The sequence below is a fragment of the Manis javanica genome, chromosome 13 (assembly GCF_040802235.1).
Source record: "Manis javanica isolate MJ-LG chromosome 13, MJ_LKY, whole genome shotgun sequence".
Taxonomy (NCBI): domain Eukaryota; kingdom Metazoa; phylum Chordata; class Mammalia; order Pholidota; family Manidae; genus Manis; species Manis javanica.
The window spans coordinates 80,138,113-80,155,409 of NC_133168.1; the positions used below are offsets into that span (position 1 = coordinate 80,138,113).

Genomic DNA, 17,297 nt, shown 5'->3' on the forward strand with positions numbered 1-17,297 from the left:
GAAAATTCAATATACACAGTTGACTTATATTTGGCTCCTAAAAGGAAAGATTCATAACTTAACGTCATTTCATGCATTTCTTAGGTAATATACAAGTAGTGGTCAAGACTTTGAGGCAAATAAGGATTTGATTTTCTACCTGAAATCCAGGAAGCTATTACCCGTAATTAGATATTCTAAAGGGACAGATGGATTTGAATTGCTGTGAAAGCTTTGGGTACATGACTGAATACAGAGAAACAGTTTAGAGGAAAAACTAAAAATTCCATTATTTTGTTGTTGGTGGTGGTGGTGCCAGCAGGGTTTTTGTTCAAAATTGTAAACAAGTGTAACTGAAATGGTAGCAAATAGTTCATCTTGCCAAATAAAGGTTATTTATTTTAATCTTTAAGTTGCTTTATAAATTTGTAAATTGTATCAGCTGCAGGGTAGTCAAATTTTAGAACAAAATGTTTCCTTTGAAAAATCCTAAAATATCCATTTCTATCCATTTTTCACATGATCAAATCACCTCATTTAGAGATGAACTCAATACCTATCATAGCAGATGGCAAAGGTGTCTATGGAGCACAATTAGTTACACACTATAAAATTTTTAGAATAACTTTCTCTATTTAAAAGTTTCATAAAGTATCTTTCAATATTCTTAAATTCCATTGTCACCAATTAAACCAAGTAAGAAAACAAGTTTAGAAAATAAGTCCCTCAGTTAAATTGTAAAGTGATCTCTTCCAAATAGAGTTTATGATTTCCTTGAATTTCAGGAAATTTCCTAATTTTCATTTGTTTAGATAACCCTTATAGGGAGGTAGTGTTCCCCAAGATGCTACATCTAAGTCATGACCCCCAGGACCTATGAACCTAGTCTTATTTGGAAATAGGATCTCTGCAAACGTAGTTAAGACAGGATCATAAAATCAGCTTGGATTTAGGGTGTCTAGTGACTGGTATCCTCTTAAGAGAAAGAAGAGGGAGATTTGAGACACAGGGGCCACTGGGGAGACAACCATGTAAAGATGGGGCGGAGATGACGGGAAGGCCCCAAGCCCACCCCCAGGAGGGGAGAGGGCCTGGAGTGGATCCCCTCACAGCCTCAAGAAGGAACGGCCCCGCTCACCCTTTATCTCAGGATTTCTGGCCTCCAAACCATGAGGCTCAGAGGTCTGTTATCTTAAGCTGTGAGTTTGAGGGGATTTGTTAAAGCAGCCCTAAGAACCAATACAAGACCTTTCCAAATATGCTCAGGACAAATGGATACTTATTAATATATATCCCAAATCCATCATAAGACATGTGTCTACAATGCACTATGAGTGCGAGGGGAGGGGAGCAGCCCACTAAAATAAGTCCATTGCTCCTGAGACACGGCCATCCCAGCAGGGCAGATATGACCCGGTATTCTGTTTATTAATGATATTACCTGGTACTTCAAACAACATCCAGCACGTAACATGTCTTCCACAGAGTGGGGAATTTATGTGATGATCCATACATGAATAAAGAAATGAACGAAGGAATGACTGGTGTTGAAGTATCACGCTTCCCTAAAACACCATGAGTGCCTTTCAACCCCACACATTACTTCTGATGAATACCATTTCTGTGAGAATCTCCAAACCCAAGCCAGCAGGCAAGCTAAGCAACAGTCACTGGCAGCATCACAGGCCCCGTGATCACAAGCCGGGGGGCCTAACGAGGACATCCAGCGCCACGCGGCACATACATGTCTGTCGTCGGCGCCACAGCCAAGCAGCATCCACATGGGCTGAAAGCAGTTCCGCATGGGCGGCAGCGGCTCGCGGGGCCTTCAACATGGCACACACACCTGCAAGCACAGAAAATGCCGGGAGGAAAGCGATTCTCTACTTTTTAACACAAGTTAGAAGAAAGATACTGACTTTCTGCTTTTCTTCACAAAAATGACCAAAGTAACAGTGAAAGAACATTTTTATATGTGAGGATCATTAATGCCAAGTATGTTACTCTTGAGATCTTTAAAAATAATTAAAACATCTCAAAAATCAAATTCAAAAGATGACTAAATTAACATTAAATGAATTTTTTATACATGAAGAATATTAAATGATAAACATATTCTGGAGGTCTTTTAAATATATAAAATTAACACACCTTTAAAATCAAAAATTATTTAGAGCAATGATTTCAGACTGGGGAGGTGAAACATTGTACCAAAGCTGGTTAATTCCACAATCAAGTACTTATGAAAATCTGTTTCCTGTAAAAAATGTCAGGGAAATGATGCTAGTTTTATTGAGAAAATCTCTGACACCTTTTAGCCTATAGGGACATCCTAAGAAAGCCTTCTCACTAGCAGGCCTGGCTCCTGGCACTTGTGTCTAGCAGAGCCCACCTGAGATGCCCTGTGGCACACAGACCACCAGAGGGGTCTCAGGCTCGTCCAGCGATTAAATGGAGGAGCAAAGGCACACTGCTCACTGTGTCCTTGTGAATACATATGTGCACGCACACATACATGTTCATACATTTCATTGTTACATTATGCATTTGTGGAGTACACCTATCTTATAAATATATGTGTGCCCCTTGGTTTAACAGCATCAGTTATTTCGCTGTGCACCGCCTGCACTCACGGCCGTGTGTCCCACGGGGCAGGGAAGGCCCAGCACCTACTATCTCACCACCCAAGTGCATGTCACCTTCTCTGTACTCAGAGTTCTGTCAGGTTTTGGCTGGTCTGAAGTTTCCCCACAACCGTATCACATTTTGAAAGAGTTCAACTGGGTTTGCAGACATCGAAAGCTAACTGTTTCCTAAGCATTTGTAGAAACACGGACCCAAGCCTCTGGCTTCACCCCAACTCCCACCTGCAAAGCGGGAGGGCCTCACCTCAGGGCTCTCAGGTCCCACAATCATATCCCATCACCAACGGCTGTGGTTGCTAAAAGATTATAAGCCTCTGGCTGCTGGACCATGGATGGCGACCCCTGTAATTGTAAATTGTAAGGAGGATAAAAACAGGCTTTAAAGGCTGAATTAATGAACATAATGCTAATGACATCTAACAACTTTGAATCTAAAGTAAGAAATGAACACAAACTTTTTTTTATAATAATTTCAGAGTTGGACTTCAAAAACCTCCTATGAATAATTACTAATGGTACCTTCTGACCTTAAGACTTATTGACATGTTTTTTCTAAATGTAATGCCACTGAAAATCACAGAACTGCCAATGGTAAAAGATCAAAAGACTGAGATATTACTATGCCAAAAGTTTTTTTAAGTGAGAAATTTTACCTTTATTATTGATAACGATTAGAAGTTATGATAGTTTTTCCTCATATACTGTTCTTTCCTTCTGGATGTTTTTTTATTTTTCTTCCTAACCCTTAGCACTTTTTTGTATGTGACTTTTATTTCCTATTTTTAAAAATTTTTTTATTAAGGTGTCATTGATATACACTCTTCTGAAGGTTTCACAAGAAAAACAATGGGTTACTACATTCACCCATATTATCAAGACCCCCCTATACCCCACTGCAGTCACTGTCCATCAGCGTAGTAAGATGCCACAGAGTCACTACTTGTCTTCTCTGTGCTACACTGTCTTCCCCATAATACACCAAAATTTATCTTTAAGGTCATAATCCATATTCAAAAAATTATCTGAAAGATGCCCTTCATGAGGCATTCAAGGTCTGAGTCATTAATCTGCCAAGTACGAAGCCCTAAGACACTGTGAGCAGGTGGCTGTGCAGCACAGGGTGGAGACCGGCTTGTGTCACCTGGCTGTAGATCCCTTGGGAGACCTGCCTCTGACTCATCGTCAGGCACACCCACCTGCCCTACACTGCTGAGAAACGCTGTGGTGATTCCACATGTCCCAGGGATGGGATTGAACTGTGCTCCAGCTACAGCGCCATCTGGGCCCCACATTACTTAAATATGCTGCAGCCCTTAATGATTTCCATCTTCCTTCCATGTCAGCAATACCCAAAATATTAACATGAACTTAATGAAGTAATCCATAAGCATTTATGCTTAAAATGTACACATACCTAGAAGAGGCTCTTCACTTACAAACATCAAAGACTTACATAAATTTGGTAATAACAAACACATATACTGAATCTAAACACTGTGCCAGATATTATTCTGAACATGCTACATCTTATCCTCTAACAAACTTATGAAGGGTTTTATGTCCATTTTCAGGTGAGATCCACAACACACAGAGGGCTCCATTCACCTCGTAAGCTCAACACAGCTCAGTGCCGCGCGTTAGGACTAGGTCAAGATAGCCTGAACATCCATAACCCAACACGCAAGTCAACAGACACCTGGAGTCATCTATTGAAGGCTGGGCACTTTGCAGGCAGGAACATAAAAAGTAGGACACAGGCACAATGTAACAGACAGACAGACGAGTACACAGTTTCAGCACCTACCTACACTGCTAGCTTCTGAAGCTAAATGATACAAACCTGAATAGAGCAAAAACGATAGACAGTGGTCAACACTTTCACAGGGGAAAAAAAGAATTAAAAAATCTTTATCAATCCAATAGAGACTGGAAGAACAAATGAAGAAGCAAAGAAAACTCAAGATAAATATAAAGTACAGAATTTTTAAGGTAGAAAGGGAAGCACAAAGTAAGATCAAACATAAGAGTGACCATAATAATTGCAAAAACTGAACTTGAGTAAAAGAAAGAAGGGAGGGTCTAAGTTTTTCAAGAAAAACAAAGCCCATTTTTAAAGCATGGACATGAAGGGTGGGAAGAAAAACAGCATATACACCAAGTAAAAAGAAGAAGGCTGACATGTGGGTGCTAGAAAAAACAGATGCAAAGCAAAGAACACCTAATGAGAAATAGTTTCTAAAAACTATAAAACTACAAAAGGAGCAACTGCACATGAAAATATAGCAAGCCTGAACTTAAATACACCTAACATGGCCTGCAAATATGTAAAGCAAAAATTAATAGATTATAAGAAGAAATTGACCAGATCACAATCATAGAAAGAGATGTTAATACATTTCTTTCACTAATGAACAAATTCAATCATACAAAAAATTAGGAAGAACTGAATAATTTGAATATGATGAACAATTTTAAGTCAATGGACATCTATGCAGACACGCAACCAATAGTTAGGAAGAAAATGTTCTTTCATACACATGTTTAGTATATGTGAAAATGAACCAGAGAGTCATGTTTTGAATAAATACAAAGTCTCCAATAGAAACCAAGAAAATCAGTGTTATAGAGCATGTGCCCTGAACACAATGCCATAAGATTAGAAATCAGTAACAAAAAAGATCACCAAAGATGAGCTCATGCCTGTGTAAACCTAAAGCACACATTTAATAAAGCCTACACTGAAAACAATCCTAATGAAAAATATAAAATATTTAGTGCTAAATAATAAATATAATATATTAAAACTGGCAAACAATAAAGTATGTTCAGAGGGAAATTTACAGACTTAAGTGCATATATTAGAAATAATGTATATATTAGAAATGCATTAAAATAGAGAAAACTCATACATGTAACATGGAGTAAAAATAAGGTAGCACAGAGATGTGCAGATTGAAGCCATTATGTACAAGAGTACAACATGCCAAACAAGACAGTGAACATTTTTTACTATATACTTGGGAAAAAGCCACACCAAATTCAGTAGAGGAAAGAAGAATGAGACAGAGAGATGGATGGTAAGTTTTATCTACATCAGTAATTATTTATTTCATTACTTTTTAAAAAGCCCAGCAAGATTTAATGCTAATAAAGTGATATATTTTAAAGAAATCATGCCAATGTAAGTGACTGGCATTTCTGAAAACCTAAGTTTCCTGTGTAATAAAGTTTTTCATTAAAGAACTATTTAACCCCTTACATAATTTTTAACTTTTCAATTCAAATGAGCTCTTTGGTATTATATATTTATATCATAAAAATACAAATGTCTGTAGATTAATGATAACAAAATTTTTTTTGTACATTATGCTACTGATAAAAGTGAAGGTAATTAAAAAAAATACAAATATCATATTCAGACCCAGAAAAAATAACTGGCAGTCAAGTTTTAGAAATATAAAGAAAAAAACACCTGCTATAATTTTTAAAGACATCAATAAATTGTAAGAGATTTATGCATTTTCATTCTGAAAATAGGCCTTTTTAGTGATCTAACTCATAATTTACAAATAGGAAAATAAGGCCCTTGTTTTTCTGATGTACATAATACTCTCATTAATATGATAAAACAAGTCAAATCCTGCTTGTCAGACAGACTAAGCAGCTACAGGAGTGGCTCTCGGGAGAGACCCCTCTTCTGGTTGTGCACAGGGTGCTTGCAGAAACGCACGGCTGGTCAGGACCCATGTGGCCGTGCTTGTTACTCAGCATGAAGGAAACCAGAGATGATCTATATTATATTTACTGGAAATGGGATATTTAGGCCAATCACGATGTATGCCTCTCCTCAATTTGGACTCGCAGGACGACAGCTCATGAGGAGCGGCCCCCACGTGGCTGCGGTTAGCTGGAACACTTTGATGCACATTGTGTAAGTGAACAAAAATTTAAGGGAAGTTTAAAAAAACAAGCTATTAAATCCAGCATGAGCCTCTGAAACCTTACACCCCTGCCTTTCATTCCTTCATGCACCATTCAGATGTTCATTTTCAGGAAGTAAAACCAGCTATTTTCCCATTAAAAACTTCAGAAATATTTTTCCCCACATAGCACCTCTCATCCAAGAGCACACCACGACTCCCAAAGTACCACCATCACTTCAACCCATATCGAGTGAGAAGATACTGCCCCTGAATGCTCTCAGCGGAGGAGGTGTCAGCGCTCCCCCGAAGTAAATGCCCTGCATCTCTAACAAAGGAGACTCTAAGGGAGGAGCCCTCTTTAAATTGGCACCCAGATGGCCACTGTCACCGAGGAGGAGGGACGGCCACTTCTACCTGACGGGTTCGTCACAGGCCTGCCCCGCCCCGTGAATAGTCTTCCTGGAGCTCTGAGCAGGAAATTCCTAGGACCCCAAAGGGAACACCCAGGGTAGGACCTCGGTGGGAGGCACCCTGTCCAGCCTGGCACTGCACCCTGCAGGCAGGGCAAGTCGGGGGCCCACCCTGCCCAGCACTGTCACCTTCTCCCTGTGTCTCGGCCCCGAGTCATCTGCAGAGACACCGACTGCAGAGCCAGGATCCAGGCAGGAGACAAAGCCCAGCAGATGCCCGAGTGGAGGAAGCTTAGCCTAGAGAACTGCTCCATGGAGCCAACTGCTCCCAGGGCACTGGGGACAGCACTGCAGACCCCGTTGCTGGCCGGTGCGCTGCACAGGGGGCTGCAGAAGCCGGGGCTGGTGTCTGAAAGGGAGTAGTGGCCCAGCCCCTGAGGGAAGGCCCTACCTGGCTGGTGCTGCCACGCAGGACAGGGGTGTAGAGCTCCAATTCAGCAAAACTGAAACCTGAACACTGGACTTAATCTCCTCAAAGTCTCATGTAAAATAATACTATTACCTACTATTTTTATCAGAACCACAAAAACAGGAAGCCTTTAAAAGAAATAACATTTTATGGTGCACATCCTCAAAAGAGCATACTGTCCCCAACATGGAGAGAGGCTCTCAGACACCCCACAGCTCTGTGGACACAGCTGCCACCTTCCCAAGGGTCCATCCTTCACCAGCAGGGTCACCATGAGCTCTGCTCAGAAACAGCTGGCATCTGGGGCACTAAACAGCTGAAGAGAACACTATCGGGGACTGGGCCCATGTTTGGGGGAATGATCCTGAGCCCAAGACACTGCAAACCGGCTGTGCCCATCACTGACACTCAGTGTGAAACACAACCTCTCCTGGAGGAAAAGACACCAGGTCGGGGTCAACTACGTCCCCAGCTGAACGTGAGACACAGGAGCTCAAACTTAGTCGGAGCAGAGGCTGAAACAGGGCTGCCGCAGGCCTGCCCGGCGGCTGGGAGGCGAGTCGCTGGAGCTCACAGCACCTGGCCAGCACACAAGCCGGCACCAAGGGAACCTGTCCCAGGTGACAGTGCTGCGGGGACCCCCAGGAGAGAGGGACCCTAATCACACTGTAGAGCTAGCTGGCTGTGGAGGGCAAGGCACCGGTGTGCACGCACAGCACAGGGGTCTGAATGCCAGGACACAGACCCCATGAGAGGCTGGCATGTCCCACCCTGTCACTGCTCCTTCCCACCCAAAGTGAGGGCTGGCTCCAGGGCACGAGGCCTGTGTAAACCTCCACCTCCACTCAGAGCCAAGGTGCGGGCCTGCACCCAGCTGAGACGCCCGGAGGCAGGACGCACAGCACACAGCAGCGGAGGCCCGCCTCAGAGGCAGCCAGCACTACTGGCACCACTAGAGTTCCTGTTCCATGTCCCCACCTAATGGGGACACTCTGGCGCTAGAGCATAAATCAGGGTGGTCTCGGTCTGCCTGCGGAAGCTCCCCAATCCCAGACACAGCAGAGTGGAAATGGAAGACTGATCCCCTAGCACAGCCCAGTGAGGTGTCTCAGCTTCTCAGGACATCAGCACAGGCCCCCAATGGCTCTACAGTGTACTGTTGTTATTTCTAGTTGTTGACTGGAAATACCCAAATAGCACTTCAAGTCTGAGGCATTAGAAGCTTTTTAGTAATAATAATTTTAAAACCTCTTCTGATTTAAGAATATAGGAAAATAGATTGATGCAATTAGGAATTGTATGGCTGTTCCTACAAATATTCTCTATGAAGGGTCTCCTCTGATTTACAGAAAATGCAGACCCTGCACTCAATGCCGGTTTCAAGTTTTCTTCTGGGTCACTGACCATCCCACAACCAAGGTTGTCAGCTTTACAGTAAGGATTCTATTTTTTAAGTTAAATACCATACTACAGATTGAAAAAGTTAGTCTGAATGAATAATGTTAAGGAAAAGACTTTGGAGTAGCATACTATTTATTAAAAATGCCCAAATGCCAAAAATAAGATGCACATTTCATGGGACACTAGAGGAGGGCTTCTCACCGACACCTCTTGGGACTCGTCCCAGGCCTCACGCAGACGCAGGTGGAAGGCAGGCCGAGGGTGGCCTGGGTCCCTCTGGACGAACGGGCAGCATCCCTGGTTCTGACTTCCCCGCGAGATCCTGGTGCTCAGTGGGAAAAGAGTGACGTGCCCTTGCAAACTACAAAGGCGGGCAGCTCTATGATCATGATTTAAACGGACCCCGTAAGTGCTGGCATTACCCCTCTGGGCTCCAACTAAGCCAGCTGCTGAACGCCGACTGCATGCCTGCCTCCAGGGCATCAGCATCTCCTAGGAGAGGGCTCCACATGCAAAAAATAACCATGATGATGAAGATAAGTGGCTTTGAAATGACCATCTTTGAGAAGAAGTATGTACAACAAATTAAAAAATTAAATGAACAAGTATCTTTTTCTAATAATTCATAAAACTTTGGAATAGAGACAAGAAGTAGCAAGTGTCAAAAAGCATAAAAAATATGTTTTAAATGTAACATTTACAACATTACAGGATCATCACACAAATTCATACTTAACCTTCATGACTGAAACATTTTAACTCAAAAATGGCAATATTAAGTCAATTCTTTATCTTTATTTAATTCTTTATCTTTAGAGGAACTCTTTATATTGCATTTTAAATATGACTAAACATTTTTAAATGCTATTCATCAAAATTGAACCCCTATAATCTCATGCTGACTAGTGTTTTCAAAAAACCCAGTGCCCTCTGCATTTACATCTTGTTTCCCATATAAAGAATCGCATCCTTTTCTTTCTGTTGATGACAGATTCAAATCAGAAGATTACTGTGAAGATTCTAGGCATAAGACCGTTGTTCTAGGTGACTGAAACACCAGTCTGCACTCAAGTGTCTGAAAGTCACATGCCTCTGCCTGAGATTTGCACTAAACAAACCAGCAAGTCAGACTTACCCTTTAATATTGTATGTCAAAATATTGCCTGTCAATAGCTTGCTGAACTGCTCTTGAACTATCATACTTAAATAATAAGACGAGCATTAGGCTAAATCATTTTAAATACATGATTCACTTATAAACTTTATTTAAAAGTACAGAAATATATAAAGTCCAATACTCAAACTTAAACCCCCACTTGACGAACCTCACTGTGACATCAGCAGCAAAGGGCACGGCTCTCGAATACAGAGCAGCGTGACCCTTCCTCTGGCAACTGCCAAGCCAGCTGCTTTTCCAGCCCTCGCAGGAGACACGACATGAAAACACAGGCTCTCTCACCCACAGAGCTGATCTGACTAACACGCACTTCACTTTTGAAGTTAGCTATCTGACTAGCCTCATAAAGAGGTCACAAAATCCTTCAAAGGGACTCCTTCATTCATGTGGGGGACCTACTGCACAGTGTTTAAATATTTTTGTTCTGTTTTTATGCAATAGGATTCTGTGCAAATAAAGGAAGATGTGTAGGAAAACAACCTTTTCTTCAACAACCTCTCTAAGCAACACTTTCCACAGCATTGCACAAGCCAGAAAAAACCTCTCCTATAGTGACTTGGTGTGTCTTAATTAACCTCTAGGGTATAATGTACCTTTCAAGGGCCTCCCACCCAAGACCAAGGATGCCCCACAGAAAGTAAGTGAAGACACCATCCGTGGGGTCTGCTCACCAACCCCACAGCCTCCACCCTGTTATTGGACTCAGACCTGGGATGACCCCAGAGCCGTCCAGGCCAGTAGGCCAATAGCTCACATTGCTGGGCACAGAGCTGCAGGTACCCGCCCACTGCCCCCTGGGAAAATCTCATTCTGGATCTAACCTCCTGGTCCCACTAACACAGAAGGATGTGGAGCAACATGGGCCATGACAGAACTCAAAACCGTGATTCAGATTCTGGGCTGGCTTTCCCATTCCAACTGCTAAAAACTTCACAGGCTGTCAGACCATATGGGAATTTAATGCAAACCTGGTATAATGTATTAAAACTGTAGATAAAAGGCTTTTTAACCACTACAGTAAGACTCCACTTTTAAAAAATGACACTCTTGAATCCTAATGCAGAGTTAAAAGGCTTTACAAGTCGAACCCTTAATCTGGAAAGCCATTCCAAACACACCAGAGTCAAAATTGTGGTTGTAGTCCTAAAAACACAAGTTTTGTTCACAAGTTTCTTTGACGTTCTTTTGGGTGACAAGGTATCATCATTTGAATGAAACTGAATGAGACAATGAATTCATCAAACTGGCCATTTCCTCTAATCCCAGGTCTTTACCCTCAGCTGTGGGTATTTTTAACTATTTCTCTGTCATAACCAACTAGCCATACCCTGTTGACTCATAAGCACTGCTTCACACCCCTAGGGGCTCACCTGTCACTGAACCCAACCGGCTTGAAGCACTCGGACCCTCCATCAGGTTCTCAGGGAGAGCACGTTATTAGAGAATCAACAACTGGGCCCATAAAATAACCAAAGATGAATGTGCAAAATCTGACATCCACCATGCTATTGAAATATCTTAAGGTTGAAGATCAAGGCTTGGAGTACTTAATGGTCAGTAAAAGTTAACATGGAATTCAGCAGCAAACTGTTATAAATTGCATCATGCATTTGTAGTTGTTAAACACCTTCAACATAAAGTATTAAAAAGGGCATGTACCATCAAAAGGCACTCACTTTATTTTAACAAATCTGGTGCACAGGGCGTGCACAGGCTTCTGCTGTCATGGCTGCGCTGCGGCCCACATTGAGATCCAAGACTCCCACAGCCCTGTTCTGGCCAGTGGCAAGCACAAGGTCTGCACAGCTCGGTTAGGGAGGTCCTCTCACAGCCACCCACGGGGAGGGACAATCTATTTACGGCATTAATAAATTTTAGAACACAAGTTGGTGCTCAAGTAGATGATTAGCTACAATTTCCTGAAGCTCCACAGAAGCCCAAACCAGCCTGCCCCTGTCTAGCAAGGGCTGCTGGACAAGGGGGAAGACAGTGGACGGGGTCACCTGGAGTGAGTGAGGGGACATGACATATGAGGCATCCTATTAGGCAAGCAAAATCCATGTTATAAATCTGGTGTATGAGTGACCACCAGAGCTGCCCACCTTCAATGTTTAGCCTATAAATACTATTATAAAAAGTGTGATTGGTGGAAAAGTTTCTAGAAAGAGTAGATTCCGTAAAATAAACCCAATACTAACACCAACGCATGCAGAGACAATTCCATCAGGACACATTTCTGTTAGGTGGGGTATTACGTTTTTAGCAAAAGGTTATAATGTATTATTATATAAAATACATTAGAACCTCTGCCACCTTTTATCAGCCGTTCTGAAGCTTCAACTATAAAAGTCTTAAGAGACTTTAGACTTCTGAATAAATTAAATTTTTATATCATGAACTCCAGAAGATCAAAGATTTGCTTCTAAATTAATTAAAATCAATGCTTTCCAACCAAAAGGGATGATGTTTGCCATAAAGACTCAAAATTGAAAATTTTGGACTCACCTTCATACTCAACAGCAAGCAGTTGCTCTGTGCTTCGCCAGCCCACAGCCAGGTCAACTGGTCAGCTACTCAGAAGATGCCAGCTGCTTGCGTGCAGCAACTGTAAGACATGCCTGCCTGCTGTGTGTTACTCAGAGCACCACAGCTGGGCACCGGTGACACTGCCTGGCTCTGCTCACACTACCAGCTCTTCTTGGCTGCACCTCTTACCACATGAGATAAAACTGTTACACAGGTGACTAACCGACCCTGAGGACCATGAGCCCCAGGCCCCACAGCACAGTGCCTGGAAGTTGGTTCCTCAGCAGAGGCTTTTGCCAGAAGGATGATGTTCGGGCCGTGAATGCACTGGGAGACCCAGAGAAAGGATACAGGAGTGGAAGTTGTTTACTGCTGATAGCTGGTAATCTCTACTGCAATCGGTCAAGTCAGAAAACAGGTTTGCACCTGCTCTTCTGCTTTTATATATGGAAGAAAAATAAAGATGCTCAATCTCTTCCACTACAACTAAGCATTCTCTACATTTAAAAAAACTGAAAATGAAAACAGGTTTCATATCAATTAATAATCATATTTTATAACACTGAGAATAAGTTGACTACTTTAATTTTACTTTAGGAAACTCCAGTTTTTCCCTTAGGAAAACTTCATGAAAAAATATCATTACATGTAGCCATTTCTGTCTAACAAAAAAGCAAATTTTTGCTTTCTAATTCTGAAATAATGATGTATACTTTAGGAGACATCCAACCGGCCATATGTCCTTAATATTTTCTGAAGGGTAACATGAGCAGTCAGTGTAACTTAATGAACATGTAGTCTTAACATCCCCTAACAATTCTGTCACAAAGGAGAGGAGCCCACTGGCAATCCTGGGTATGCCCTTAGCCCAGGGAGGGCAGAGCTGGCCCGCAGGTGATGGGGCAGGTTCGTCAGCCTCAGTGTCTGAATCCGTGGGGCCTTGGAGGGCGAGGATGGAACAGCAGCACAGACAAGCAGCCTCAGTGAGACGCTGGGGCCCCACAGTCCAGAGCCCCATAATGTGGAGCCTTGAGGGTTTGAGGCTGGGCCTCCACCTCCAGCTGATGCAATGCACGTGAGCTAAGCAAGGCAGCCACTGCTGGAGGAGGGCCCTGAAGCCATTCTCAAGCAGGGTCCATGAGCCCCCAGACGGAGCAGAGGTGGAGCAGCCCCCCTGGAGGCCCACCACCCATGGGGCCACGGTCTCCAGGGCCCAGCTTCACCATGCATCAGACACGCCCTTCCCTGCAATCTTCTGGAAGCCCAGTAAGCTTCTTCAGGGAACCATATTACCAAAAAGCAAAGACACTAAAAGTGCCTGGTTAGCAACAACCAGAAACCACTCAGTTCCTAAAGCAATCCCTGCCCCCACTCAACACCAGCAGAGAGCAGTCCAGGGGAGTGACATCATTGATCCACCTCCCGAGACAGAGATCGGGACCCCACAACACACCCAGGCTCCAGAGAATGTCTGCACCTCAGGGAAGTCCAGGGGCCACGAGCCCTGGCTTGTCCTGACCGTCTTGACTTGGCAAGTAACAAAGGCCAGCGGCGCGTCCACCTTCCCCTCCTGCCCCTGCGCGGGGCTCTCCACTGTGCCGCGGCCCGCCTGGGAAGGGGCCAAGAGCGGGTCCTTTGTGCTTCCACCACCATCACCACTGGGACAAGGCCCTCGACAGCATGGCTTAGAGGCCACGAGGGCTTCTTCCCGGGCAGGGGTGAGTCCATTTCAGGCATGGGCGTGCCCATGGGGAAGGATACAGGCTGGGATGCTGCAAGAGGGCGACAGCACCAAGGCTCCAAGTAGGAGCAGGGAGTGACCTCAGGGACAAATCACAGCCCATCCACACCCAGCCGGGGGCTCAGCCCCTGTCTCCTGGCCAAGTGGCTGACCCAGATGTAAGCCAGTGTGCTGGCCCAGATCAGGGGACTGCTGCTGTACGGTCTCCCTTCACGATTATAATGTATCAAGCTACCTGAAAAGGTGATTAATGCACATTTGCCCACAAGCCTCCAGGCAAGCTCAGGTCCCAACATGGGCTCAGACTCCCGACACAGCCTTCAAACCCACATACTCCTAAAGAGGTGCACAGACAGACTGACCCAAGATGCCCACCCACATCCAATGTCTACAGGCAGCAGCAATTTACCCAGATTTCAGGCTTTGACAATCCCTGACCAGACACTCCGAAGACTGGTCACAGTCCCAAATGCCAGGCGTGCTCCAGGGGACTCTGGCCTGCAGGCTTCAACAAGGTCTCCCCAGTTCATCCTGCTGTAAGAACTAGGGATTTGCAGGCTGGAGCCACAGAAGCCACCTTGAAATCATTAAGTGAGAAACAGCAGAATAGACCAGCACACACTCAGAGTGGAATCATTAAGTCTGAACAACAGAAAGTCAGTAACAACCCAGATGTCCCTCAACAAAAGAATGGGTAAAGAAGCCATGAATGGAAGCAAACACATCAAATTCAAGATGAAGAAAAAGGAGAGAGAACAGGTCTGAGAGGGCAGGTCACTCATTTTATCTGTAATGTTTCTTTCATTAGAAAGTTTTGAAAACAAAGAAAGCAGCACATTACTATTTGCCAAAGCTAGGTTAGCTCAGCAGATGTTTAGCATCCCATACACACACACACACACACGTGTATATATGAGATATTTCAGAGTTTCATTATAAATAGTAATAGCCTCACATGACATCAGTTCGATCTGCTGCAGAGCCAAGGCCCTGGCTGTGCTTCCTCAGCTCCACAGCTTCTTAGCGTGGAACAGCCGTCCTCAGATGGCAGCACAGAGACCCCACAATGCAGAGGAGGCCTAGGCGGCTCTCCTGTAAGGCATCACTAAATGCTGGCTGACATCTGTAAACACTTTATTTGCATATAGCTTATTGCTGAAATGTGGAGGGAAGGCACATCAGGGGGGCCACCTACCTCTTTATGTCATCTTCACAAGTGCCAATGTGATACTTCAGCAGGTGGAACTCAGGGCCAGAAGATAACAAAATAAAAGCATCTATGTAATAAAACTGTGCTGCATATTGTATAGGCTTAGAAAACACACCTTTGCCCGGTAATACAAATCAGTAATTATTACCAATACAGTGTTTTTAAAAAGCACTACTGCTCTATGTTGCTTCGTCTTAACACCAAACATCTGTTTATTCTAAATGTATAGACACACTTTGTTAGAACCAATTTACGACTTTTGTTTCTTCTTCCTGACTTTTAAAAGATGTTACATGATTAAAATTTCACTGTAATGAGTGTTCTAGCCACTTAAAACCTTAAAAGAAAATTGAAACTAGACATGTTTCAAAGTGTAGTTCTGACTCTGGTGTGTCTCTCACTGATCCTTCAGAGCCGGCAGCAGCACAGCGAGCAGCCGACAGAGCCGACCACCCAAACATGAGCGCTCTTCTGTAAGCCACTGCCAGACGCCGCATCCAGCAGAGCCCGAGGCAGCTGGGCCTCCTTTCCTGGCCACACTCTTCCTGTGGCCACAGGCTCAGGGAGTAAATGCTGACAACATGCAGACCTGCCAGCTCAGTCTGGTGGACACTGCACCCTGTCGCTGCCTCTTCTGCCCTTTTAGCCATAAGAACATTGTCACCTGGCTCGCTTTTCTCGTCATTTCCAAATATTGCCATGAGTTCATGAGAGCAAATCATTTTCTCACGTAATGTCCCCTTGGCCACTGTTATCACCTCTGCTATAAAAATCACATTGAATTCACACGCATTATTCCAGTATTTTACATTTCATCCTTCTGCCATTTTTGGACCATACAAATGTAAGAAATATCTAATCGTGTGCACGTGTGCATGTGCATACATGTATTATATGCTCATGCATTTAAGAAGATACGTCATCACCAAGCAATGTTTATGCATTGAAGCAAACCCCTGCTGTGCCCATTCCTGAGCTCCTGGAGAGGGAAACACCACCCTTGGAGACAGTTCTGTCTGGACAGTGTGACTCTGACAGACTCAAGGTCAAGGGCTGGGCGCTACAGACCCCTGCCGAAAATGGATAGGAATTGCCCATTACTAGACACAAGGCAGGTTCCGGCCTGCCAGCCGACCACACCCTCAGCATCCTGTCCTGGGAGGCAGACAGCAGCCACTGGCCGTCCTGGCTCCAGCACACGGTACTCACCGCCCCATCGTGACCCAACAGAGGACAGACAGGAGGGGCCCAGCATTTTCACCAGCTCCAGAACTGCACCGAGCACCCAGGGGAGGTGTTTCCCAGCTACAGTGACACCACAGAACCAAAGGCTTAACATGGTTTCTGAAGGAGGTGTTTTAAAGGAGCAAAAGATGAAGAAACTTACAAAATGCACAGACATCTGTGGGTTTCAAGATAATGCATTTTAAAGCACTGTTACTGTTTTTTAACACTGAAGGAGAAAGTCAATGGATGTACTGAACAGTCACATGTGCTCTGATTATTTGTGATCATTTACTGCATATTCTCCTTTTACAGAAAAGACATGGATGCTCAGAAAGGGAAGGCAGGCTTCTGTGCGCGACACTGGTTGTGCTGGGCACTGGGCAGAGAGTCTGGCACTGCCACAGTCACCCAGACCACCGGCCGGCCGGGGCAATAGCACACTGTGCAGGGCTCAGCCCTTGTCCACCTCAGCTGACCCTCAACCGCAGCTCTGAAGCATGAAGAGCCGAGGAAAGGCGTGGGCAGATGGCAGGTTTTGGAAAAGAAACCCATGAGTCTGTATGAATGGTCAGCAACAGAAAGAGGGCAG

The 17,297-nt window shown here is 44.1% G+C and overlaps 1 protein-coding gene across 1 annotated transcript in view; it reads right to left on the bottom strand.

Annotated features, from left to right (window-relative positions):
• Nucleotides 1-1,371: 1,371 nt before the first annotated feature.
• WDR27 (WD repeat domain 27) overlaps nucleotides 1,372-17,297 on the bottom strand; it is a 35,510-nt gene continuing 19,584 nt past the window's right edge. Inside the window, 6 exon segments of the mRNA XM_073219463.1 lie at nucleotides 1,372-1,755; nucleotides 1,758-1,825; nucleotides 2,869-2,966; nucleotides 11,681-11,810; nucleotides 15,467-15,604; nucleotides 16,584-16,706. Of these exon segments, the coding sequence (XP_073075564.1) occupies nucleotides 1,535-1,755; nucleotides 1,758-1,825; nucleotides 2,869-2,966; nucleotides 11,681-11,810; nucleotides 15,467-15,604; nucleotides 16,584-16,706 (778 nt within the window). The 3' untranslated portion in view covers nucleotides 1,372-1,534.